The sequence below is a fragment of the Diabrotica virgifera genome, chromosome 1, assembly GCF_917563875.1.
Source record: "Diabrotica virgifera virgifera chromosome 1, PGI_DIABVI_V3a".
In the NCBI taxonomy this organism is placed as follows: domain Eukaryota; kingdom Metazoa; phylum Arthropoda; class Insecta; order Coleoptera; family Chrysomelidae; genus Diabrotica; species Diabrotica virgifera.
In genome coordinates this window covers 256,249,079-256,275,539 of record NC_065443.1, presented here as the reverse complement: position 1 = coordinate 256,275,539, position 26,461 = coordinate 256,249,079, and the positions used below count along the sequence as shown (strand labels likewise).

At 35.5% G+C, this 26,461-nt stretch overlaps 1 protein-coding gene across 1 annotated transcript in view; it reads left to right on the top strand.

Annotated features, from left to right (window-relative positions):
• LOC114330898 (uncharacterized) overlaps positions 1-26,461 on the top strand; it is a 180,851-nt gene that overhangs the window by 17,792 nt on the left and 136,598 nt on the right. Inside the window, exons 6-7 of the mRNA XM_050663392.1 lie at positions 1,568-1,715; positions 6,207-6,486. Coding sequence (XP_050519349.1) covers positions 1,568-1,715; positions 6,207-6,486 — 428 coding nt within the window. The remainder of the gene's footprint in view (positions 1-1,567; positions 1,716-6,206; positions 6,487-26,461) is intronic.

The window sequence follows — 26,461 nt, the reverse complement described above, 5'->3', positions numbered from 1 at the left end:
CTGAATTACGTGGCAATGGCAAAAGGGAGCTAGTACAAATTTTTATCGCATTAAATAGCTTCGAAGAGATGTACTAATTGACTTGAGGGTAGTAGGGTCGCTTCTAGAAATATATAGTCTGAGGGACAAATACCAAGCGGAGCTTGGTGTAGCGTTCAATCGGCTGATTGAAACGTTACATGGTATGGCAAAAAATGCGATAAGTCGCCTAAAGTTTGGAAAGATAGGTCTATCTCTCAAAATATCAAGATGAGACTGGTGAATGCCCTTGTATTCTCAATATTTCTATACGGAGCATAGACTTGGCCTCTTCGCGCATGCGAGCGCCAAAAAATTGATGCCTTTGACATGTGGTGCTGGAGAAGAATGCTACACATACCTTGGACAGCTCATAGGACAAACGTTTCCATTCTAAACCAACTGAATATTAAAAAAAAGGCTGTCCACAATATGTCTGCAACGAATTCTACAATTCTTTGGTCACGTGGTTCGCAGAGGTGACGACAGTTTGGAGAGATTAATTGTTTCTGGAAACGTTCCGGGGAGAAGATCAAGAGAACGATCACCAACTAGATGGTCTGACCAAATAAAGCATTCAGCTGGAAACTCATTTTGCGAAGCTCTTAGAGCAGCTGAAGATAGACAACATTGTTAGGAATATTGGAAGAAATCACGATCCTCAGTAATGGGGAAACGACAGGAGAGAGAGAGCACATGACCGCTCGATATACATCTTGCCATATGTTTGACCGGGTATGCTCTCCGAGTGTGAGTTGTATTGGCTTCGGATCCAGGCTTTTTTACGTTCGCAGACGGTACTTTATGGTACTCCCACTACCGGCTCTGGACCCAGGTATATTGTAACTGATGCTCTCCTGGCAAGTGCATCAGCTCTTTGGTTGTCGTATATGCCCCGATAACCTGAAACTTATACCAATATAATACTCTTATGTTGCGTCAATCTGTCATGTTCTTGTCGAAATTCCTGCAATAGCCGGCTTACAGGAGCCCCGATAGCTACTTGGCTATCTGTGCATATGTTAACCCACTGCAGTTCGAATGCCCTCAAGTTATGTTCTCCTGCACACTGCAAGATTGCAAAAATCTCTGCCTGAAATACAGAGGTATTCTCCCAGTGGAATAAAAATCTTGAAACTTTCACCACTACAGAATACTCCTGGGCCGACCCTTCTGCAGTTTTAGACCCGTCCGTATACCATGTGTGTGTAACCCTGCGGCTGGGTCTAGAGTTTCCTCTGTACTATTCCTCTCGTGGGCAAATGTCCACTTAAAAAGGTAATTCAGACTTGTATCTGGATGTCATATGGCCATAAATGATTATCCATTCGGCATAATTAGTTTCCTTTATTATTCTACTATGTCCTGATTTAATTGGTACGTTGCTTAGGTTTTCTCGCAGTCTATAATATCCCGTTCTCGCCTCACCTCTTATATAATTATATGTAAACGAGGGAGATACCAATTGTGAGTTTTATTACAATTTTTGCCACTATATGGTTTTATTTTTAATAAGTCGATATTATAGATTCCTTATTTATTATTTTAGCTTATAACGGATGCCTTCTTTGCTGCTGGAATAAAAATTTCGGCAAAGAGTCAAGCAAAGGTGTCAAAAAATCCTGTATATTTTTATAGATTTACTTTAAGTGGAGGCCTTAACTTGATGAAGAAAATGATTAATGGTCGATGTCCAGGTAATACAATTTTACCATTCAATAATATTTTTTGAGACAACTAAGACTTATACGAGGATAGATTAATATTTATAAAAGTGCCTTTGATAGATGGCGTTATTTAATACCGAATTGCACTATTGAAATGACGTCTGTCAAAATTTTGGGCCAAAAAAATATATAAGGTGTAGTGGGGTAAGATCGTAAACGGGGCAAGTTCGTTTTAGCTCTAAATCTATCATAAGATATTAATTGTACAAATTAATAAGTAGAAATCTGTACTAGATTAATATGAACTGATGACATAGATGTCTCTCACTCAGAAGTAATTCTGCCAGTATTTTGCCATTTATAAAATCCGAGTACATGAGTAGTAGATATCTAACCTGGAGCTGTTGAAGAGAGTGCCGGTATTTTACAGCAAATTGCTAATTTACAGCAAAGAACATTGCTTAAAGTTTACGTTAAAAAAATAAGTCCTTTCGATTATTTGAAATTTACTGAAAAAATCACTACTTTGGGCTTGCACCGCAATTATTAGTGCACGGGGCAAGTTCGGAGCATGTAGCGGGGTAAGACCGGACTTGTGCTGTTTCCAGTCAATTTTAAAGATTTTTTTGTACTTTTTATGGTTTCTTGCTCAAAGTCTTTATTTATAATCTTTTTTAGATCCAAAATGGTTAGATATTATATTAGCAAAACGAACCGAAGAGCGTAATCAGCAGAAACAATTAAAGGAGCATTGATAGAAATTCGGACAGGCGCATAAATGCCATGCAAAAAACCATTCTTTATATTTAAATAATATATAACTTTGAAACTAAGCAACTTATTTTTTTTTTATTTATTTAATGGCATAGACATTAGTCATTCAGCCAGTTGCAATAAACAATATACAATCCTATCCCTAATACAAAATTAAACAGAAACAATATAGTAATACAATAAATAATACAATACAACAATAATACAATAAAAACAATAATGGAACTCTGATAAAGTGATAAACCATTTATGACAAAAAAAAGATGCAAATCTGAACTTAAATCATAAAAAATATCATGCCAGCGTACAAATCTTATAGGACCGTGCGTGTATCTGACAAGAAAGCTATAATAATATTGTATATTTGTTGTGAGCCTGTAGCCAGCAAAGACTGTATATTGAATGGTGCATGCATATCAAGTTTAATTAAATTTTTATAGAGAGAGTTTGAATGCTGTTGAAACTTAGTACATTCAAAAAAGATATGATCAAGATCACCCTGCTTTCCGCAATGTTTGCAATTATTGTCTTCAATCACATTTATTTTATATAAATGACTTGGATAGCAAGCATGCCCAAAACGTAATCGATTTATAGTTGTTATATATTTACGTGGAGCTTTAAAACTCTTAAACCAAGTACTTTGTGGAATCACTGGTTGTAAAGTGGTGTATCTTGTGGGGTTTGTTAAGCAATAAAGATTCCATTGATCTTTCCATATCGATAGTTGGTTTCTTTTAAAAATAGTAATAACATCTGATACACATAAAGAATATGACAATAAAGTGCCTGATGTTATACTGGATTTAGCTAAGTAGTCTACATACTCATTATCTTTGAGTCCAATATGTGCCTTAACCCAAATAAATTTTATATTGAAGCCAGAGTCTTCTAACTGCTTTAACATATCCTTTATTAAAAATATGTAAGGATTACTAAATGTTTTGGGCAAAAAAGTATTTTTGATATTCTGTAAAACTGATAGGCAGTCTGAAAGAATTAACGTTTTTTTAGTATAAGAGTTTTTAATATATTTCAACGCTTCGAGTATGGCCAATGATTCCGCAGAGAAAATTGAAAACTCATTGGGAAGTTTGTACTTGAAAAGCAACTTATTTTAATCTGGCAAAAACCATTTCATTAATGACGGATTAGTAATTCCGATTTTGTCCGATAACATATGAAGATATATTTTACTGAGTTTTAAATAGCTATTTACGAACTTGCCCCATTCACGGAAAGTTCGGAATAGTTACCGTTTTTCTAATTTTTCATAAAAGTTCTAATTTCCAATGTAAATTGGTGTTTTTGGCAATGCGAATTATAGCGTATTAATGTTACTTCACGTTGATACCAAGAAAATGTTAAATATTTGAAATAGAATTTACAAAAATATTATTCAAGTCAAACTTAACGAAAACCGGTCCGCACTTACCCCACTCCACCTTAAGCTTGGTTTTTACAGCCGTCAGAAGCAAACAACTTTTGTGATTTCGGAAAAACGGAAAAAATCGAGTATCGTTCGATGATTGTTCCTCAACAAAAAGGGAAAAACGAATGTGCAAATCAAAGCCGACCTAAATTTTTTTTCGCAAATTTTTCATTGTTGATGAAACCTGGGTGCATTATTACACACGTGAAACCAAAGAACAGTCGAAACAGTGGCGCAAACGGCAAAAAAGGCCCAACGAAGGAGGCAAAAAGTGCACATTGGGCCGGCAAAGTGATGGCGACTGTTTTCTGGGATGCGAAGGGCATCATCCACATCGACTACTTGGAGAAAGGAAAAACAATCAATGACGAGTACTACCCAGATCTCAGACAAACTCAGATCTCTTTTTTCTAACAACCATCTCGTAAGTTGTCCTCAGCAATTTGGTTGTGCTTAATAAATAGTTTCGCCAATATTTACCCTTTTCTGTGCCCTTTTTAGCAATTTGCTGTTGAAAGAAGACGTATATTCTGGCTGTATTAATGATTTTTAGTCCTTTGATCAGGTGCAGAATATATGCTTAGAAAACCAAGCCACACTAGCTGAAGGGAATAATTCTGTATCGCTTATCATACATAATAAAGGAGATTATACAGACGTCTAAAACTATAGGCCAATCAGTCTTCTAAACCACCTGTATAAGTTATTTGCTCAAATAATCACTGCCAGAATTGAGAACAAACTGGAAACGTGCCGAGCAAGAGAACAGGCACGTTTCCGCCCTGGGTATGGTACAACTGACCATCTAACTTGTCTAAAGGCCTTGATCGAAAAAACTATAGAGTACAAGCGGCCGTTGGTACTTTGTTTACTCTAAAAAAGCCTTTGAGACTATCGAGATGGTAGCTATCTTAAGAGCTTTAAGAGATTATAGAATCGACTACCGATATAGCAACATTATTCAACATATAGCAAATGCCACAACAGCAATAAACCTCTACACCCAAACTCAAAAAATAAAACTAAAATGGGAGTTAGACAAGGAGACATGTCACAAAAACTATTCAATGACGTAATACAGCATGCATTCAAGCCAACGAAATGCCGAGGAACTTCAACGAGTTTCCCAAGAAGTAGTGTTGGAAATAACCTTTGGGAAAATTAAACGATGACCAATTTAGTACTTAGCAAGCCATTGAAACTAGAAAACTGGCATATCATAACATTTGACAAATACATCTATCTGGGCCACGAAACACAAATCGGTAGAGATAACCAATATATCTATGCGAATTATCTAGAAAAATAGCTTTAGAATGGGCAGCGTATGGCAATAAAGCTAAAAAGAGAAGCAGTTAACCAGTGTGTACTTCCGATGCTCACTTATGGAGCTGAAACACTGACGTTGACTAAAGCATAAATAAGAAAATGATAGAAAAATGGAAAGATCTATGTTTGGCCTAACTTTAAGAGGCAAAATACGGAATGATGAGATACAGCAAATAACTGGAGTGGACGACACATCATAAAACGCATTACGAAGTTGAAGTGGTCAGGACACGTCGCAAGACAGAGAGGCAGCAGATGGACAAAGAAGTTTTTAAAGTGGCGGCCAAGGACAGACAAGCAAAATTTATCTGGCAGATTACAAGTGGCACAAGAAGAAGAAGTTATATAAAAACATGTTATATAACGTTTATTTAGTACGAGATTGTTATTTAGATAGGGTTGGAAACGAGGAAATAATAACAACAGACGTCACAGATGTCATAGAGCCCATAGCATGACTGGAGTGTAACTGGACGGGCCATGTGGTCAGAAAGGATGACGGACGATAGACACAGAAAACTACAGCCTAGAGACCACGAGCAGACAGAAGAAACAGAGTTAGAGCACCTACATGACGGAACGATGACGTCAAAAGAATCGCTGGGAATTGTCTTCATGAATCTCAAGACCAACATAACTGGAAGAAATTAGGGGAGGTCCATGTTCAACTTTAAACTCAGAAAACTAGATGATGATGATTATAAGTCCTAAGTTAATATGTGAGTCACATAGTAGTCCTTTCGTCTGTATGAACTTGCTTCTGCTTTGTTCAATTTTGCATTTAATCGAGAAGATTCCGGTCCATTTGGATTTTTACTCAGTAGCACAGACACTTTATTATGTTTACCTATTTCAAGCTTTTACCACTCGATATGATCGGCAATCGAACATTCTGGGATCTAGAAAATGTCACCAATTTGATCTTATCACTGTTTATGTTCAAAATAAATTCTGTTATAACAAGATTAAATAAATGTTTTTTGCAGGAGCATGTCATGCAGATGAACTGGGATACCTATTTAAAAATGCATTGGCGACTGATCTGAAGGACGAAGATAAAACTTCGATAACAAAATTGGTGACGCTCTGGACCAACTTTGCCAAATTCTCTAACCCAACTCCATCAGGAAATAATCTGAATATTGAGTGGAAACCAGTACAGAGTGGTCAGTTGAATTTTTTAGATATTGGAAAACAGTTAAAGATGGATGTCAATCCAGAACCGGACAGGATGAGCCTTTGGAACGATATTTATCAGTGTAATAAATAATAACTTTAATTGAAAAAAATATTCAAAAATGTAATGTTTATTTAGGAATATTATACAGTATGTCCAGAAACTCTACCGACAAACGAAGACACGAGATTCCTCAGATAATTTTAAGACAATTTAACCCAATTCATCTAGTCCGAAAATGCTTCCTAAAGAAGCTCGAGCTATTTATGAAGATGGCGTCTGGTAATTAGTTTTTCTTAAATATCTCCAGAACGCTTCTATTTAGAAAAACGAAAATTGGTGCACATATTTATCTTCCAAAGATAAATCGATTCCATCCATTGCAAATTTTTACTACCGGTCATAGGCGTTCGTTTTGGGTAGGACAATAGTTATATTATCGCATAACTTTTTTGCTTTTAATTTTTAGGCATTTTTGAGTCTGTATTATTTAAACGTAAGGTATTATAGTACTAAAAGGAACTCATACTTTAAGTCGATAAGATACAAGTTTTCTAGAAAAATCGATTAGAAAATTTTTTGTTTTTTGAATATCAAAAAAAATTAAAAAACTATTTAGAAAAACGAAAACTGGTACGTTTATATTCCGGAGATGAATCGATTTCATTAATTGCGAATTTCTAATATCGGTCATATGCGTCCGTTTTGGGTAGGTCAACGGTTATTTTATCGCATAACTTTTTTGTCTTTACTTTTTAAGAATTTTTGACACTAGATTATTAAATTATGAGGTATTCTAGTAGTAAAAGTTACTTTTGGCTTTAAGTTGGTAAAATAGACCGTTTTTTTTTGAAAAAATTTTTGAATTTTTTTTTAAAATTCAGGAAACGAAAAATTTTCAAATCGATTTTTCTAGAAAACGGTGTGTCCTACCGACTTAAAGCAAGAGTAACTTTTAATACTAGAATACCTCAAAATTTAAAAATCCAGCATCAAGAATGCTTAAAAAATAAAGACAAAAAAGTTACGCGATAAAATAACCGTTGCCCCACCCAAAAAGGACGCCTATGACTGGTACTAGAAATTCACAATGGATGAAATCGATTTATCTCTAGAAGGTAAATACGTGTACCAATTTTCGTTTTCCTAACTAGAAGCATTCTGGAGGTATTTAAGAACTAATTACAAGACGCCATCTTCAAAGAGCTCTAGCTTCTTAAGGATGCATTTTCGGACTAGATGAATTGGGTTAAATTGTCTTAAAATTATCTGAGGAATTTCCTGACTTCGTTTGTCGGTAGACTTTCTGGACACCCTGTACATTTACAAGAAATAAAAAGCATACTGAGTACTAAATAAACATAAATATGTACTCAGTGAAACAGATCTACTTTTATGTATGTAAGTAGTATGATGATAAAAAGAGCGGAGGGAGACCTTTGTTCAGCAGTGGACGCGTACAGGTTGATGATGACGATCGTGGTGACTAGTTTATATGGTGAGACTTAAAAAAATATGTACTAACAAACTTAAAAAACATATACACATACCAAGAAATATTTAGCAAATGTTTAAATTTAAACAAAAATAATAGTAAATTCCTTGTAAAAGGTCCTTTGTTATATCACAGAACAGAACGTTTTCTGAATACTAATTCATCATGAGTGTTTAATTCCAGTAATGTACATGCCTGAGCCACCAAAATGTTTGGGTAAAAATCCGTTGAAACCCCCTGTTATAATAAAGTTTTAAAATTCGTTACATAATGCTATTAAAAAGATGTGAGGCTCAAAATATTTCTGGATTTAACCTAGGGTATCACAGGACTCTTCACACGTGGGTTTCGACGTACAGTTGATAGAAACTCACATAATGGACTCTAATTGGCAATTGACTATATTTGCCAATCATAGTCCATTATGTGAGGTTCTACCATCTGGACGTTGAAAACCACGTGGGAAGAATCCTGTGATGATCCAACATTTTGGATACAACGTTACAGGAATTAAACACTGACGATGGAATTAGTATACCGAACACTTTCTGATTAAAACCCATTATAGGAATTTTTTAAATATACCTTCTAAGAAGAAGTTTACTATTTTTTATGGTATATAGGCTACAGGAATTTATTTTCCTCGTGGATTTTTGTAAATTTAAACAGTTATACAGGGTGTTTCATTAATAATTGTCCATATAGTAACTGGAGAAACCTTAGCACAACATACGAAGATTTAACCTAAAATACTTAAATGAAATGTGGTTCTTTACTGAGTTACAGGGTGTTTTATGTAAAAATTTAAAAATTATTTTTGTTCAGCATTTTAAAACTGTTCGACGTATCCTTTTCATACTTGGCAGGAAGTATAGGTACTGTACAAACTACTAAATTGTGTTAAACAAACGTTTCTGACTGTTACCAGAGGCGTACGACGGGGGAAAGTGAATGGTTGACCCTTTCCAAATTTTACGCCACTGGCGGAATTGCTATTTTGATTAAATTTTTGGATTCTCCAATTCTTTGTATCAAAATAATATACTCTTTATTCGTAACGATAAAGTCATTAGTTTTCGAGATCTTTGAAGTTAAAAATGAAACGACACGGTCATTTTGATTAATGTAATGTGTCGCTTCATTTTTAATTTCAAATATCTCGAAAACTAATCATTTTATGGTTACGAATGAAGAGTATATTATTTACATAAAAAGTATTAGAAAATCAAAAAATTATCCTAAAATAGCAATTTCGCCAGTGGCGTATAATTTGGGAAGGGTCAACCTGCCGCTATCTCCTGTCGTACGCCTCTGGTAGTAGCTAGAAACGTTTATTTATCTTAATTTAGTAGGGTGTAGAGCACCTACACTTTCTACCAAGTATGATATGGATATGCCAAATAGTTTTAAAGTACTGGTTGAAGAAAAATACTACATAAATATTTCGAGAGAGTAACTAAATTAATTTCGGAAAAGTATTTCCAGGAGCTGGCTCAAAATATATAAAATTAGTTTAGATGCGCGCACTTTTGCATTAAACGATTCGTTGATCACGATTAAGTTTATACGTGTTGGAAGAGAGTTAAGTACTGGTAGAAAAAACAAACTCATCCTGCTTTGTGGTTGCTTCTAGTTGTTTTCTTATCTGGCCAGATATCCTGGTGGAGCTGCTTGAAGTAACCTACATGCGGTTTGCGAAAATTGTTTTATATACACAAACGCGCACTCGAAGTCTATTTGGCTTAGTAAAGCCGGTAGATTTTTAGCGGTAAAGTTTCCTCGTGGATGACGCGGAACTGTTAATGAGAAGTGTTTATAGTTGTTGACTACTCGAGATTGAAGACGAAAGTGTTGATAGCGGTAAAATGCGGTATTGAATTGAGAAAAAGTCATAGATGTGACTCCTTGAGGTTCGTAGACGGAAGTGTTTTTGGGGCAATAGTCTTATCGGGAAGGGAGGAACGCTTCGCGCCAAAAAATAGTAGTTATATACGCCGCTAGAGTATGTGGCTCACTAGAGGGTTATTTTACGAGGGAGCGTTTTAAATTATTATTTTTGACGCCGGCTAAAATTTGTATTTTGACATATTGCTGGGGGGGGGGGGCGGAATAAGCGAGTACGCCTCTGGTTATATAGTAGTGTTAATAATATAAAAAGTGAAATATAAAAATTGAAACAATCTGAGATACCCTCGTAATGACTGGTGATTTTTTTTAACCTAAGTAACATATTTATTGTAATTAGTACCTAACGTAAAAAGGATTGAAAATCAATAAAAAATAACGAGTTTACATAAACGACTAACCTAGAAAGAAAAAAAAATTAAATAAAAATTACTGAACTAGTAGTTTCAGGATAATACTGCAATCTTTCTAATAGCTCGCAAGTAGTCACCGTTAGCAGCATGAACCCTGACTGTGCGAATGAGATTATCCCTACCAGGGAGTACCTCTGTCGCTTTTGCCAATGGCCAAAGTAGAGGAGGTGTATTGTCGTCTTTTAGTAAGACGATATCACCTACTTGTACATGATTGGTAGGTACCGTCCATTTTGGTCGGTATTGGAGAAGATTCAAGTAATCCACTTTCCACCGTTGCCAAAAATTCTGTTGGATCCGGCTCACTTGTTGATAAATAGTGAGACGGTTTTGAGGTATGTCAGAAAGTGTAGGCTCAGGAGGAGCAGTCAAGCTCTGTCCTACTAAGAAATGCCCTGGGGTCAAAGCTGTTAGGTCATTGACGTCATTAGAGAGTTTGGTAATAGGTCTAGAATTAAGAATAGTTTCAACTTGACAGAGAATTTTATAGAATATCTCAAAAGTGAAGTGGGGATTCCCAATCAACCTATATAAATGGTACTTAGCACTCTTGATGCCAACTTCATGTAGTCCGAATTGAGAGGGATTGCGAGGAACGCCAAACTTAAATTTAATAAAATTCTGGATACAGAAGTCTTGAATTTGACGAGTATTATCCTGATTTAGAAAAAAATCATGAAGTTGTTTTAATTGATTACGACCACCGTAGAAGTTGGTCGCGTTGTCTGACCAAGTGATGCTTGGAGTTGACCTTCTGGCGATAAACCTCTTGAGGGTAAGAAGAAATGCATCAGCAGAGAGTCCAGTGACCAGTTCTAAATGAACACATTTGATAGTCATATATACTAAATGAAAAAGGCGATATATACCTTATAGAGTTTAGCATTTTTTAAAGGCGAAGCTTTGACAAGAAAAAATCCACCATAGTCAATGGAGACTCCTTCGAAAAGTCGGCTAGATAAGACGCGATCTGGATGAACATCTGCCATTTGTTGAAAATAATTAGGAGTCATGAATCTAAAACAATTGATGCAATTATGAATGACTTTCTTGGTTTGTCGAAGACCATCAAGGGGCCAGTATTTCAATCGTAGATGAGATAAAGTGGTTTGTGCGCCTACGTGGCACAGCTTTTTGTGTTGCTGTTCAATCATCAGAGCAATAATACGATTCTTAGAAGGAAGGAATAATTGGGTGCTTTTGTGAATAGCTTATGGAAGCGAAACGTAACCTCCCACCTACTCGTAACAGTTTATCATTTTCATCGATAAAGGGATTCAGGGCTCTGATGGCTTTATTAGAGACAGGCAGTCGTTTGGACAATTCATGAATCTCCTTAGTGAAAGAAATGGACTGAATATACTTGAGAACAAGGCAAGTAGAAAATTCAATTTCCTCCACTGAAAGTACATCAGTATCTATAGCAGTGTGATTTGATTTCGCTTTAAAATTGGAAACAAATCTAAGAACATAGGCAAGGGATCTTTGAATTTTTGTGAAAGATGAACAACGATTAAATAAATCATCCAAGGTGTCATTTGACTGAGAAGTAACAGTGACATTTAAGGAAACTTGATTTTTTCTTAATTCAGGTAATTCCCCATTCCATTTTTTAATATGAAATAGTGAGTAATCGATTTCCGGTTTGATTAGAAATTCTGGACCATGAAGCCACAGATCAGTAAGTTCAGCATGAGAACAAATAGATTTTGCTCTGGAGGGCAGATCCGCTGGATTTTGTTTCGACTCAACGTGGTGAAATTGATAAGATTCACTGAGGGAACGTATCTTTATGACTCGAGATTGTACAAACTAATTGCAGAGAAACTTAGATGTAGTTACCCTGGTCAGGGCTATTGTACTGTCCGAGAAGAGATGAGTTTCAGAAATTTTTAAATCTTTTTGTAAGATACCTTGTGAGCGGTGAGTTAACTGGATTCCTAATAGAATGGGGGAGAGCTCTAATCTTGGAATAGTTAGTTTGTTTTTTAGGGGAGCGATTTTTGTCTTGGATGTGACAAGTCTCACCGAGACGGTAGAGTCGTCATAAGTGACTCGGAGATACACGCAGGCAGCGTAGATGTTCTGAGAAGCATCACAGAAGGTCATAAGTTGAGTATTGATAACCTCTTTATCTAGGACTAAGCATCTAGGAAATTTTGTTAGATTTATGGATTGGAATTTCGTTAGAAGAGATTGCCAATCAGAAAGAATTTTATCATTGGTAATGGGGGTGTCCCAATCTAGTGACAATGACCAAATCCTTTGCAACAGAAGTTTTGAATATACAAGAGTTGGTGAAAGAAGCCCTAAAGGGTCGAATAAACGAGAGACATAACTAAGAATTTTTCTCTTAGTAATTGGCGATGTTACCTCGCACACAGGAGGCTTGAATGAAAAAGTATCCTGATCAGGTGACCAAATAATACCTAATATCTTGTCTGAGGAACCAGCCAGGCTTAACTTAATTTCTGGAGTTGGAATCAATTTATGTTTTTTAAGAAATTCTGGATGGTTCGAGCTTAGTATATGGAGCTGAAAGTCGCTAAATTGTTACCACCAGATAGTACATCGTCCATATAGGTAGAGTTGAGCAAAGTTTTTGCCGCAGATGGGTGTGAAATTGCATGAGTATCAGAAATGTGTTTTAATACACGAGTGACTAAGAAAGGGGACGAGGATAAAACAAAGGGTAATCGGTTGAAACGAAAACACTGAAGTTTGTCATCCTGTTTATCCCTCCATAGAAATTTGAGAAGAAAAGTTTCTTCTTCATTTATGGAAATTTGAAGAAACATATGCTTAATGTCAGCTGCTAGTATATAATTGTAGTGGCGAAAAGTGATTAAGATATCAAAAAGTTCTGGTTGCACCATGAAGCCTTCATCTAGAACCTGATTTAAACAAATACCTGATGTGGACTTGTTGTTGGGATCAAAGACAATTCTCACGGGAGTGGTGGAGCTTGTTTTTATTATAGGAAAGTGAGGCAGAAAATAATTGAATTTTCCATCAAAATTTCTTACTTGAAGAGGAACGTCTGAGACTAAACCTTGAGAATGGTAATCTTGAATAATTTTAGAATAGCTTTGCAACAGGACAGGATCTGAATGCAATTTTTTCTACAAATAAAGGAATCGTTTTTTAGCTGTGATAAAGGAATTTCCCACGTGTAGGTCATCAACAGAGTGTTTTAAGTTTAGATTAACTTGATATCGACCTGAAGGCAGAATCTTAACAGTTTTTAGAAAAAGTAATTCAGACGGATGATTTTCAACAGATTCAGAAATAGGAGGGTTGACTTCTTCGGATTCCAAGAATTTTTGAACAATCTGAGAGAGATTTTCATCAGTGGTTTGAGATTCAGGTGATTCTGGAGTAGAAGACAGTGTCGTACATGTAACCAAATTATTTACATAATGAGAGGTACCATGCTTGCTTTTTATACAATTTTCAGGAATGCGGCCAGAGATGATAAAACCGAATGTAGTGTTCTGCAGAATTGGTAGACCAGTACCTAAACGAATAATTTGACCTAGTTTAATATCTCCATAGTAGACAGCACCGAGTAAAATATCAATGTCTGAAGTGATATGGAATTGAGAGTCAGCTAGTTCCACTTCTTGTGGAATTTTTAGTTTGTTGGCCATAATTGGCAATTGTGGCAGAAAGTTTGTAATTTTAGGTAGAATGGAACAAGAAATGTCCAACCTTGAATCATTTGTGGAAAAATAGATAGTCAGATTAGCGGTTGATTTAGAAACCGAGACAGTTTGATTTACTCCGGTGATCTGTAACTGCTTGTTAAAGGTGGGAGTGCTTAGCTGATTAATAAGATTTTGTGTAACAAATGTAACTTGACTTGCTTGATCGAGAAGTGCCTTTACATAAATTCTTTTGCCACTGGGGGCAAGGAGGTATACCTGGATGGTACTTAATAGGACAACAGGTGTGTTTACCGTATTGGCTGACAACACGTGCGACATAGAAGTGTGAAATGGGTGCGTGTTGTCCCTATCCGGTATTCTAAAGTAGAAGGTCTACTATTCGAATTAGTTAATTCATTTTGCGTGTTTGGATTTATTGGATCACGTTGGGGAGAAGAAGACATTTTTCTCATATCAAAATGTAAATAGCTGTGGTGTTTACCACCACAGTGGGAACAAGTTGTCTTACTTAGACATTTTTGAACGGAGTGAGTTGAACCAAGGCAGTTATAACATAGATCATGTTGTTTGACAAACATGCTCTTGTTCGAGGTGTAAGTTCTTTAAATTCCCTACAGATATAGATGAAATGGTTACCTTTACAATAGGGACATGATCTAGACTTAGAATTATTGAAGGAGTTCGTTTGTTGGTTGTCGTGTTGGTTATTACTGGTGTGATATGAATGTCTGACTTCCTTGGAAGTTTGTGATTTGTAATTATTTTGGGACTTGGACGAAGAAGAAGATTGCAGATTTTGCAAATGGTTGGCTCTGATATTTATATTTGCTAGGAACTCTGAAAACGCTATGACCTTGTCAGCATCAGGGGAAAATTCCATTGAACGCAATGTGGCTTGGTCAAGCTTCTGGGAAGTAATGTGAATTAGGACTAAATTTAATAATTCATCGGATGTCTTATTGAGATTAAGCCAAGCCCTGTAGCTATTTGAAACAGAAATATCTTCTTCTTCTTCTCGTTGTCCTTATGCCCTATAAGAGCGTCGGACTTTGGTATCACCTATCCATCTTTTACCCATTTCTTCCACGCCTTCCGGTCTCCTGCCATTTCCTTCATCTGTTGCACTGTTTTCCCTCTCTTTGTCCCGATTTCCTCGATTTGCTCCATCCACCCCTTTCTAGGTCTGCCCCTTCTTCTTTTCTCCTGTCTTTTGGCATCTGTCACCTTCTTTACTAGTCTGTTCTCGTTCATCCTAGTTATATGTCCAAACCAATTCAGTTTTCTTTTTTCAATTTTTTTTTCTATTGGTTCCTGGCTTAGCACGTTTCTGATGTTTTCGTTCCTTTCCCTGTCCATCTTCGTCTTTCCAGCTATTTTTCTCAGATGCTTCATTTCTGCTGCATTTATGGCACTTTCATGTCTCTTATTTGTGACCCATGTCTCGCTTGCATATAGAAGAGTTGGTGCTGTGATTGTATTATATACATGTATTTTTGTTTCCTGGCTGATTTCCCGTTTTCCCAGTATCGTATTATTAATCGCATAGTATATTTTCGTAGCTTTCTTTGTCCTATTTGCAATTTCTAGGTCTAGCTTTCCGTCATTTGATATTATCGTTCCCAGGTACTCGTAGGCCGTCACCCTCTCCAATTCTTGTCCTCTACAGAACACTCGTGTTTCACCTCCAATCTCGTGCTCTTGCTGACCTATTTTCATCGTCTTGCATTTGCTGATGTTTATATCTAATTTCACTTTCTCTATTTCCTCAGTCCATACATCAATTAGTCGTTGCATCTTTCTCGGGTTGTCTGCTATGAGAACGACGTCGTCCGCATACAGTAATCCTTCTATCATAACTGGTGTTAGGTGTGTGTAGCCTATTATTGTTTTTAATTGATTAGTCCTTATTTTCACATTTTTAAATAATTGATCCATAATTATGACGAATAGGAGTGGGCTTAGGCTATCTCCCTGTTTTATTCCCTTGTTCATCCTAAATTCTAGTGATCTGCTACCTCCCATTTGTACTTTTCCCACCACTCTACTGTACGTACTTTTAATTATCTCTAATAGTTTCCTTGGTATTCCCAGCTCCTCCATAGTATTCCACAATATTTTCCGGTCTACTGAGTCGAACGCTGCTTTAAGGTCTATGAAGGTTATATATATGTTTGTTCTCCGATCATTATTTTTTTCTATTATATTTCGTAGTATGCTTATGTTGTCAACTGTTTGTCTTTGGGCTCTGAATGCTGTTTGTTCGTCTTCAAGTTTTTCTTCTACCTCTGTTCTTAATCTGCTTTCTATTATTCTCGTATATAGCTTGAACACTGCTGATGAGAGGCATATATCTCTATAGTTTCCACAGTTGGATTCTTCTCCTTTCTTGTGAATTGGGATCAGTAAGTTTTCTTCCCACTCTTTCGGCATTTTGTTTGTTCTCCATGCTTCTCTCATTATTTCCAGCAACCACTTCTTTCCTTCTTTCCCTATCCATTTTATCATTTCGGGATCAATTTTATCTGCTCCGCTCGCTTTTCCTATTTTTATTCTACTTATCGCTTCTTCCAATTCTTCTGTACTTATTTCTTCCATTTGGTTTTTGTCCTCTGCTGTCTGTTCTATGGTTCCCTCTGTCTCTATTTCTTCACTTTCCTCGCCCATATATTTCTCTTCATAATATTCTCTCCACACCTCTAGTATTTCTGTTGTATTTGTCTTTAGTTTGTTGTGTTTGTCTTTTACACCTCTGAGTTCTTTTCTTTTCTTTCCTCTTAGACTCCTTACTTTATTCCAGAAGCATCTGTTGTTGTCTCTGTAATTTTGGTTTAGGGATTCACCAAACTTCTTCCAACTCTCTTTTTTTCCCTTTCTTATTAGTTCTTTCACTATGTTTCTGTGTTTTTGGTATTCTTTTTTATCTTGATCCTCTCTTGTGCGATTGTATTTTTTCCATGCCTTTTTCTTTTTCCTCACTCCTTCCTGTATATCTGCATTCCACCATTCCGTCTTTTTCTTTAACTTTCCGACTGTTAGATTTCCGCATATCTCTTCTGCCTTATTTATTATTACTTCTTTAAATTTTTCCCATTTTTCCTCCATATCCATTTCTATTTTCTTTCTCTCCTCCATTTTGAACTCCTTATCAGTTTCTTCTTGGTATCTCCTTTTCTTTTGTTCATCTTTTAGCTTTTTTATTGCTATTCTGCTGTATTCTATCTGTTCTTGTTGTACCGGTTTTCGCCATGTCATCTCTGCCATTACCAGTCTGTGACCAGTTCCGATCTCTGCTCTCTGTTCTGTCCAGACTTGTTTTATATTTTGTTTCATTTCTTGGGTGTAGACTACGTAATCTATTATGCTTTTTGCATCTCTGCCTTCTGCTACAAATGTATATTTATCTTGTAGTAATTGCTGTGTAAACGAGTTTCCTATTAATAGGTCGTTTGTCTGGCAGAATCTGATCATTTTAATTCCATTTCTGTTTAGGATCTCTTCACCATGTCTTCCCATGCACCCAAGTCCTTTGTTTTCATCTTTTCCTATCCTTGCATTCCAATCTCCCATTAACACTATTCTTTCACATTTTTCTCGTATCTCATCTAGGGTATTCTGTAGTTCATTGTAGAAATCTTCCATTTTTTCTTCTTCCGTTCCTTCTGTTGGTGCATATATTTGCACTATGTACCATTCCTCTTCCATTTCTATTTTTATATACATGATTCTCGAGGATATAGGTTTGAAATCTGATATTCTTTTTTCTATTGTCTCTGTGACTAATATGCCTACTCCTTCTTTCGCTCTAAGTTCTTTGTCTACCCCGGAGTAATATATGGTGTAATTTTCTGATATTTTTTCTTTTTCTCTTCCACATTTCTTTGTTTCGCTAATACCTATTATTTGCATTTTAAATTCTTGCATTTCTTGCACTAATTCGCATTCCTTTCCTCTAAGGGATGTTAAATTCCATGTAGCAATTTTCAAGTTGTTATTTTCGTTTATTCTAATTTTTGTGTCTTGTTTCATTTCCACATCAATCATGCTAGCTGCTTTTTCAATGACCTTTTTCTTTTGTCCATTTTCTTGTTGATTATCCTCTCCTTCTGTATGTTTTTCTTTTTTTTCTTTATCCGAATTCCATTCCGTTGTCTTTGCGTTGTCGTCATCGTCTTTACTACCCCTCGTTTGTTGTTTCCTTAGTTTTTTGGAGCAGATTTCTCAATTTTTTCGTTTACTCTATTCCATCTCCACTCCTCCACGTTTATTGTAACTTTATTGTATCCTATTTTTACTTCTTTTCCCTTTTCTTTCCGTCTTTAGCAAATTCTCGGAGCTGTTTTTGTATTTTCCTCTCTTGTTTCGTCATGTCATTGTTTAGGAAGATTTTTTGATTTCTTATGTTTTTTAGTTTATATTTGTTTTCCATGACTGTTCGCTTGTCTTCACCATTATATAATTGGATGAGATAGTGAGATTCTCCTATTTTTATTACAGTTCTGACGTTTATTTCTAGCTGTAGATTGGTTTTTAAAAAGTTCTGCATGGCTATTTTGAGGTCTGCTTGGTTTCTTGTATCAATATTCAGGCCGGTTATGACAATATTAGTTTTCCTTTTTTCTTTATCGATCCATTCCATATTCTGTTTTATTTGTGTTAATTCTGCTTTTATATCTTTATTTTCTTTTCTGAGTTCCTCGTTCTCTTCTTTTAACTTTTTCATTTCCATTGCATATGATTGTTGGTCGTCTCTTATTAATTTCATCTCATCTTTTATTTCTGTTTTCATCTCTTGCATCAGATATAATATTTTCTCGAGTTTTTCATCACTTGTAATGGTGGATGTTCGATGCGTTTTCTTACTGTTTTGAAATATCTCGAAGTTTTCAGCCGGTCATGGTTTTCTCGAGAAATTACTTGCAGATCTTGGGCAATTATTGGGCGTCTCAGAGAACCCGCCGAGAAGCTACTCAGTCCACCCCTCGACCAGTTACCTAAGCTGCCCTTCTATATACCCGTTAATCTACTCCCTTCGTTTAGGAAATTTCCTTATCTTAATGAAAATATTTGTTTTTATTTTCTTTAAAATTTTCTGATGCCGCCTCTGTCTCGTATAATTAAGTTTTAATTGTTCAATTACCAAGAGCTCTGTTAAATATCTGTTTCTAGTTCCTTATCTCCTAATTTAATTAGCAAAAAGTTTATGGAAAATGATGATAGTCAAGCTTTGTTTAGCTTTAGATTTTATTAATTTATAATATAATAAGAATAGGCATGCAAATGACTTACAGTTTTTACTGCCTTTTCGTCCACTGATGCACTGCACTTATGATTTCACTATTAAAATGTTTCCAAGTTTAAAATTTTTAGTTGTATTATTAAAAACTATCTTTTGTCAGGAGCTGCTATCACACCGTGTTTGTTACCTTCTTGCCAGGACCGGTCCTGGCAAACAGAAATATGAAATCCTCTTAACTGGGAGGAATTGGCATGATTGTTCAAGGGTTTGGAGTCAACAATACCTGAAATTAGATCTCTAATAAGAATGCGATCATTAGTATATCGAGCTTTCAGGGTATCTAAGGCCATGGTATAGTTAGTCTCAACCAATGGAATGTTTTCTATTAAGCGGTAAGCATCGTCCCTGAGTAGATTTCTTAAGTAAATTAATTTTTCGATGTTAGTGAGGGTTTCATCTTGATCAATGTTGCTGAGAAAGGTTTGGTAGAAGAATTAAAACTCACTTAATTTCCCGGAAAAATTATTGATACGAATTTCGGGGAGCAGTTCTCTGTTTGGTGGTGGCATTTTGAATGATTTGACTAGAAGGAGACGGGACATTGGGATTTGGGACACTAGATATTTCAGATGTTGTAGAACTTGTAGGTGGAGTTAGGAAGCTTTCGAGTTTTTCCTCAAGTAAAGAAATGCATTTATAATATTTTTTTACTATCGGATCTACGTCTTCAGTCGTAGTCTGCCGCGAGAAGATTAGTTGCGTCATTATAGGTACGAAAAGCATCTCTGAGTTGACAAAGGATTTACTTAATAATATATTTAGTAAGAAAAGCTAAGTCAGTTTCTACACTACTACATAATCTAGTTAAATCTAATTTAGTGGCAGTTTTGGACCTCGTTAATTTGTTAATTTGACCCTGTTCCATTGTAATAATTTATTTTAATCGGTAATCGATAATAAATGTTTAATAAAAAAATTATTTAAAGATATATTAAAGAGCCTTTTTTGTAAAAATGTGTAAAAATTATCAAACGCACCCCCGTATTTCTCAGTGGAAATTTTCGTAAGCGCTGTTACGGTAATTTGCACGTGTTGTGAGTCACAGCTTGTGACGTAGGTGGTTGTTTCGTAGAATGTTCGTACTAGAACCACCGATGGAATATTCCGTCGCGTCGTAGGGAACGAATCGAAAATGCCGTTACAAGAGATGGCGCGCGGCGAGATTTTGTAAATGAATACAAGATTTTTTCTTTTTTATAGAAATTAGAAATAGCTAATTATTCGGCTAGTACGAAGGACCACTAGATACTTATGAAAAAAATACTACATAAATATTTCGAGAGAGTAACTAAATTAATCTCGGAAAAGTATTTCCAGGAGCTGGCTCAAAATATATAAAATTAGTTAAGATGCGCGCACTTTTGCATTAAACGATTAGTTGATCACGATTAAGTTTATACGTGTTGGAAGAGAGTTAAGTACTGGTAGAAAAAACAAACTCACCCTGCTTTGTGGTTGCTTCTAGTTGTTTTCTTATCTGGCCAGATATCCTTGTGGAGCTGCTTGAAGTAACCTACATGCGGTTTGCGAAAACTGTTTTATATACACATACGCGCACTCGAAGTCTATTTGGCTTAGTAAAGCCGGTAGATTTTTAGCGGTAAAGTTTCCTCGTGGATGACGCGGAACTGTTAATGAGAAGTGTTTATAGTTGTTGACTACTCGAGATTGAAGACGAAAGTGTTGATAGCGGTAAAATGCGGTATTGAATTGAGAAGAAGTCATAGATGTGACTCCTTGAGGTTTGTAGACGGAAGTGTTTTTGGGGCAATAATCTTATCGGGAAGGGAGGAACGCTTCGCGCCAAAAAAATAGTAGTTATATACGCCGCTAGAGTATGTGGCTCACTTGAGGGTTATTTTACGAGGGAGCGTCTGAAATTATTATTTTTGACGCCGGTTAAAATTTGTATTTTGACACTGGTTACAAATAATTTTTAAATTTTAATCATAAGAATCATATAAATTAATTAAAATAACTGTACCGTTTCATATTTAACTTCAAATATCTCGAAGACTAATGACTTTATCGTTACCAATGAAGAGTATATTATTTACGTAGAAAGTATCGGAGAATCGAAAAATTGTACTAGAATAGTAATTCCTCCAGTGGCGTAGAATTTGAGAACGGTCAACCATTCACCATCTCCTGTCGTACGCCACTGGAATAGCTAGAAACTTTTGTTTATCATAATTTAGTAGGATGTATAGTATTCGCACTTTCTGCCAAGTATAAAAAGGATACGTCTAATAGTTTTAAAATGCTGAGCAAAAATAATTTTTAAATGTTTAGATAAAACACCCTGTAACTCAGTAAAGAACCATATTTTATTTAAGTGTTTTAGGTTAAATCTTCGTATTTTGTGCTAAGGTTTCTCCAGTTATTATATGCACAATTATTAATGAAACACCCTGTATATGTTCGTTTATAAAAATACATTAACATAGCATGTGATATAAATGTGTCAATAAACTCAAGATGTAGAACTGTTCAAATGTTGTAGTTAATAATAAAAGTTTATTTAGATATTTATTATTTATATGTATGCTTTTAATAAATTACTCTATAAAATAAATTAAAAAAAAATACCCTGTTCAAATAGCAAGTGCAGTCCTCTATCTGGAAAGAAAGTACACAGCTATACATGTATAGTTGTATTTTATATTGACTGCACCTCAGATGCATACCCTGAAAATAATCCTGGGGCGCCCATGTAAGCGTCCTGAGTTAAACCGTTGATTGAGGTTAAACCCATATTAGTATTTCAATTAACGGTTAAACCCAGAGTTAAAATCCTTCGCAAATTGCCTGCCTAGTTTATTTTCTTTATATTATTTGAATATTTAAATTTACTTTAATTACAAGTCGCATTAAAAACATTTTTCCTACGAGCGTGCAAAAATGTCTACTTTCGCGCACGCATTTTAGTTTAGAAAGTTTTACTTTTCCGCACGCGTGTTACTTTTCCTCATAAACAAAATCATAATTTTTGTTTTTTGTTTATTGATCTTGAGACCACATCTATTGCTTTCGGGTTCCACTAGCTGCAGCAGGCTGGACATTTCTTCTTCGGAAGCAGTTATTAATGTTGTATCATCTGCATATCTGAGATTTGAGATCTTCTTTCCTGCGATAGACATACCGTCATTCCATTTGTCGAGTGCTTTTCTCATTATATATTCCCTCTAGAAATTAAAAAGACTTGAAGATAGAATACATCCTTGTCGGACTCCTCTACCTATTTTAAAAGGATCGGACTTATGGTTTTTAATTCTTATTCTGGTTTCACTGTTCTCATATAGGCTTTTCTCTAGAGCTGACAGATGATCAGGCAGCCCCATTCCATGTAGAACTTTCCACAAAACTGTCCAGTCTACACAGTCAAATGCCTTCTGATAACACAGAAAGCAGATGATCATCGGAATTTTGAATTCTCGTGCTTTCTCAATGAGTTGTCGCATATTAAGAATTTGCTCCCTTGTGCCTTTACCCTTCACGAAGCCTGCCTGTTCTTGTGGTATTTGTCTATCCAGGTATGTCTGCATGCAACACTTGATGATTCTCAACAGAATTTTACTTAAGTATGAAATTAGTGAGATGGTTCGGTAGTTACTACATTTTGTGGTTACGCCTTTCTTATGAATGGGAGTAAATAGTGCGGTACACCAATCACTGGGCCATTTGCCGATTCTCCATACATGATTGCACAGTCTCCACATTAATTGGAGACCATGTTCACCCATGTTCTGTAAAAGTTCTGCCGTGATGTCATCGAAACCAGGTGATTTATTTCTTTTAAGGTGTTTTATGGCTTCATCGACTTTAGACCTTAGAATATCTGGTTCTAGGGTTGTTGTTGAGACTTGCAGTGCTGTTATATGATTAATGTTAGAGGTTTCAGCTTTATAGAATTCTGTGCAGTATTCCTTCCAAGTCTCCAGAACCGCATCCATATCGCTTACCATATTATCTGTCTCATCCTCTATACCGTAATTTCTGGGTTTGAATTCCCGGACCAGTAACTTTACTTTCTGAAAGAGATCTCTTGTTTCATTTCGATGTAAGTGGATTTCTACTTCCTGGCAAATGTTAGATACATATTTGTCTTTATCTTTCCGGAAATTTCTTTGGATTTCTCTTGATAAGCTTCGATAGTCGTTTAAATCAAAACTGTCAACTTTAAGTTGCCTCCTTTTTTTTATATATAGCCATGTTTGGTTAATGATCCATGGTTTACGACTATTGTTTTTATGCGTTGGCGACTTTGCTTAGCTGTATCTAATATATCTCTTTTAAAACCTCCCCAGAAAGTCTCGATATCATCTATGGGGGTAGTACTTGTCCCAGTTAACACTGGGTTTATTCTTTCTTTGAAAGTTAAAAATTCAGTCTCTGTAAACTCCGGAGTTCTAGGAGTGGGCTTGTGTTTGTTTCTAAAACGTATTCGGAATACAGCTACAAGGAGTTGGTGGTCGCTTCCACAATCTGCACCTTTTTTTAAGTATTATCAACCAAATTCTGCTGCATTCTGCTGATGGATTTGCTACCCATGTTTCTTCATTTGGTTGGATTATGACTACTTCTTTGATTTTTCTATTTTTCATATCTGCTCCCTTCATGACTATTGATGCATCTTTCAACTGTGGTCTGTGTTCATTGTTTCAGGTGGGTTTCCATATTTGTGATTTGTCGAAATCCATGTTTTTGATGTATAGTTCGTGCTCGCTAATCCTGACGCTTATTGGTCTTGCAGTTTCTCCTACATAAAAATTGTTGCATTCACAGAGTATTTTGTAGATGCAGTTATTTGACTTCTCTTTTGTATTGTTGGGTTTGGTTTTGGAGAGGATAGATCTGAGTGTGTTGGTTGTTTTAAATGTTGTTATGGTTTTGTTTTTTTTTTATTTTGTTTTTTATTTGCACGGGACAAGCCCAATACAGTTACAATTTTTTACAAATTTTGGAACAATTAGTAGATACTAAATATAAGTCATATATATAACACATAAAATATAATAGTTAAAATATTGAAAAGAAATAAATTACATACAGAACAAATTAGAAACAGACTGGTAAAGGTGGACAAGACAATACAATTAAGAGGCAATATTAATTTATTTCAAGACTCGTATAATTTGGTTAGGAGTGGAACTAAAATTAAGTCTCTCAGTATTTTGATTTGCTAGACGTAACATTCTAGTTATAGGTTCATTGAGGCCATAATTACATCTATAAAATTGTACATGGAAAGTGGTTTCAACTGCATTTCGAGTACTCTATGAAGGAACTTTAAAACCAACCTTAGACAATAAATAATGACTATTTTCTGTACCATTTAACAAACTATACAGAATTTTTAAATCATGGTGATAACGACGTTCTTCCAGGGTATTGATATTTATATAAGCTCTAATTTTAAATCCCAAAAACCTAAGGAATTTATTTTTAAATTTTTTCAATATTTTCTGCGTAAACATTACAGTAAGGTGACCAAATACGACAACAGTATTCCAAGTGAGGTCTAACAAGAGAACAGTATAACAATTTTAGGGTATTGGGATTTTTAAAATCATAGCATTTTCGTTTCATGAAGCCAGGCATCTGTAATGCCTTTGAAATAATAGAATCGATATGATCTGCGAATTTTAGCGATTTGTCAAACAGTATTCCAAGATCTCTTATTGTATTAACACAATCTAGTGGTGTGTTATCAAGTTTATATTCAAACGGAATATACGTTCTACCTTGATAAAAACTAATTTTATGGCACTTTTTGACATTTAGCTCCATTTCGTTTTCTTTTTCGGATTTCGGACTAGATTTTCGGAATCGTCAGGAATAGATATTTTCGAAAAGATTTTTAAATCATCCGCAAACAAAAGCTTACCACAGTTTATATCTGCAATATCATTTATAAATATAATAAATAATAGCAGATCCAGATGTGAACCCTGCGGGACACCAGAACTGACAACTACCTCCCGAGATAGACAATCCTGGATCCTTACTGCTTGGCGCCTTTCTATTAGGTAGCTTTCCAGCCATTCAAGCAGTTTCCCATTTACTCCAGCAGCTTCTAATTTGGACAATAGGATGTTATGATTTACCATGACAAATACCTTGGAGAAGCCTGTATAAACAGAATCAATTTGATACCCACCCTCCAAAGCACTTCACAACGCATCCAAACTCATCTACTGGAAACAATTTGAAACATAACGAGAGGCAGTCCGACACTAAGCTTTCAAATAACTTAGGAGTAGTACTTAATAAAGAGATTTGTCTGTAATTTGTAATGTCGGATCTACTACCAGCTTTATGTATTGGCATTAAAAAACTTAATTTCCAAGGATCAGGAAAGTTACCAGTATATAAAGAAGAATTAAAAATGTTCCACAATGGTCTTGCCAAAATAAAACTGCATTTCTTTAAAACTATAGGAGGTATTTTGTCAGGACTAGGACTTCTGTTCACATCTAACTCTGGTTCACTCTGGTGTTGTACTTATTTCCTATCCGTTTTAATTTTTCTGATAAGCCTTTTACATAATATGGTTTTGTTGTCATTATTGAGTCCATTCTTCTGGGTGTAGCTGGACTGCTTGTGTTTTGTTGTTTCCTTCCTTGTATCTTGAAGAATTCTTCTCCTTCTTCAGGTGCCGTCCTCGTTCCGAAGTTTGGCTATTAGTATGGTATAACTTTATCCAAACCCAGACATCCAAAGTGAAAGTTATCCCCCAACACCAAATTGTTCTATATGGTCCACATAATGTTCAGAAAAAAGTCACACCATTTTGAGCGTCGGGTTTGGGGGGGGGGGGAGAGGGGGAGAAATCGATAAATTCGTAGTTTTTTTAGTTTCTCGTCAATATTTCTAAAACTATGCGGTTTAGCATGAACAATCCTCTATACAAAAATGTTCTACATTCAATTTGAAACAAAAAAGGCCCCATGCATAATACTTCTAAAATGAACGGTTCCAAAGTTACGGAGGTAGTTATAGTATAATTGGTCCAAAAAAGGCCTAACCCAGACATTAAAAGTAAAAGTTTTCCTCCAACACCAAAATTGTTCTATATGGTCCAGATATTGTGCAGTAAAAAGTTACACCATTTTGAGCGTCCGGTTTGGGAGGGAGATGGGGGAGAAATCGGTAAATTAGTAGTTTTTTTTTATATTTTTCGTCAATATTTCTAAAAATATGCTTTAGCGTAAACAATGTTCTATACAAAAATGTTCTACATCAAATTTAAAACAAAGAAGGTCCTATACATAATTGTTACAAAAT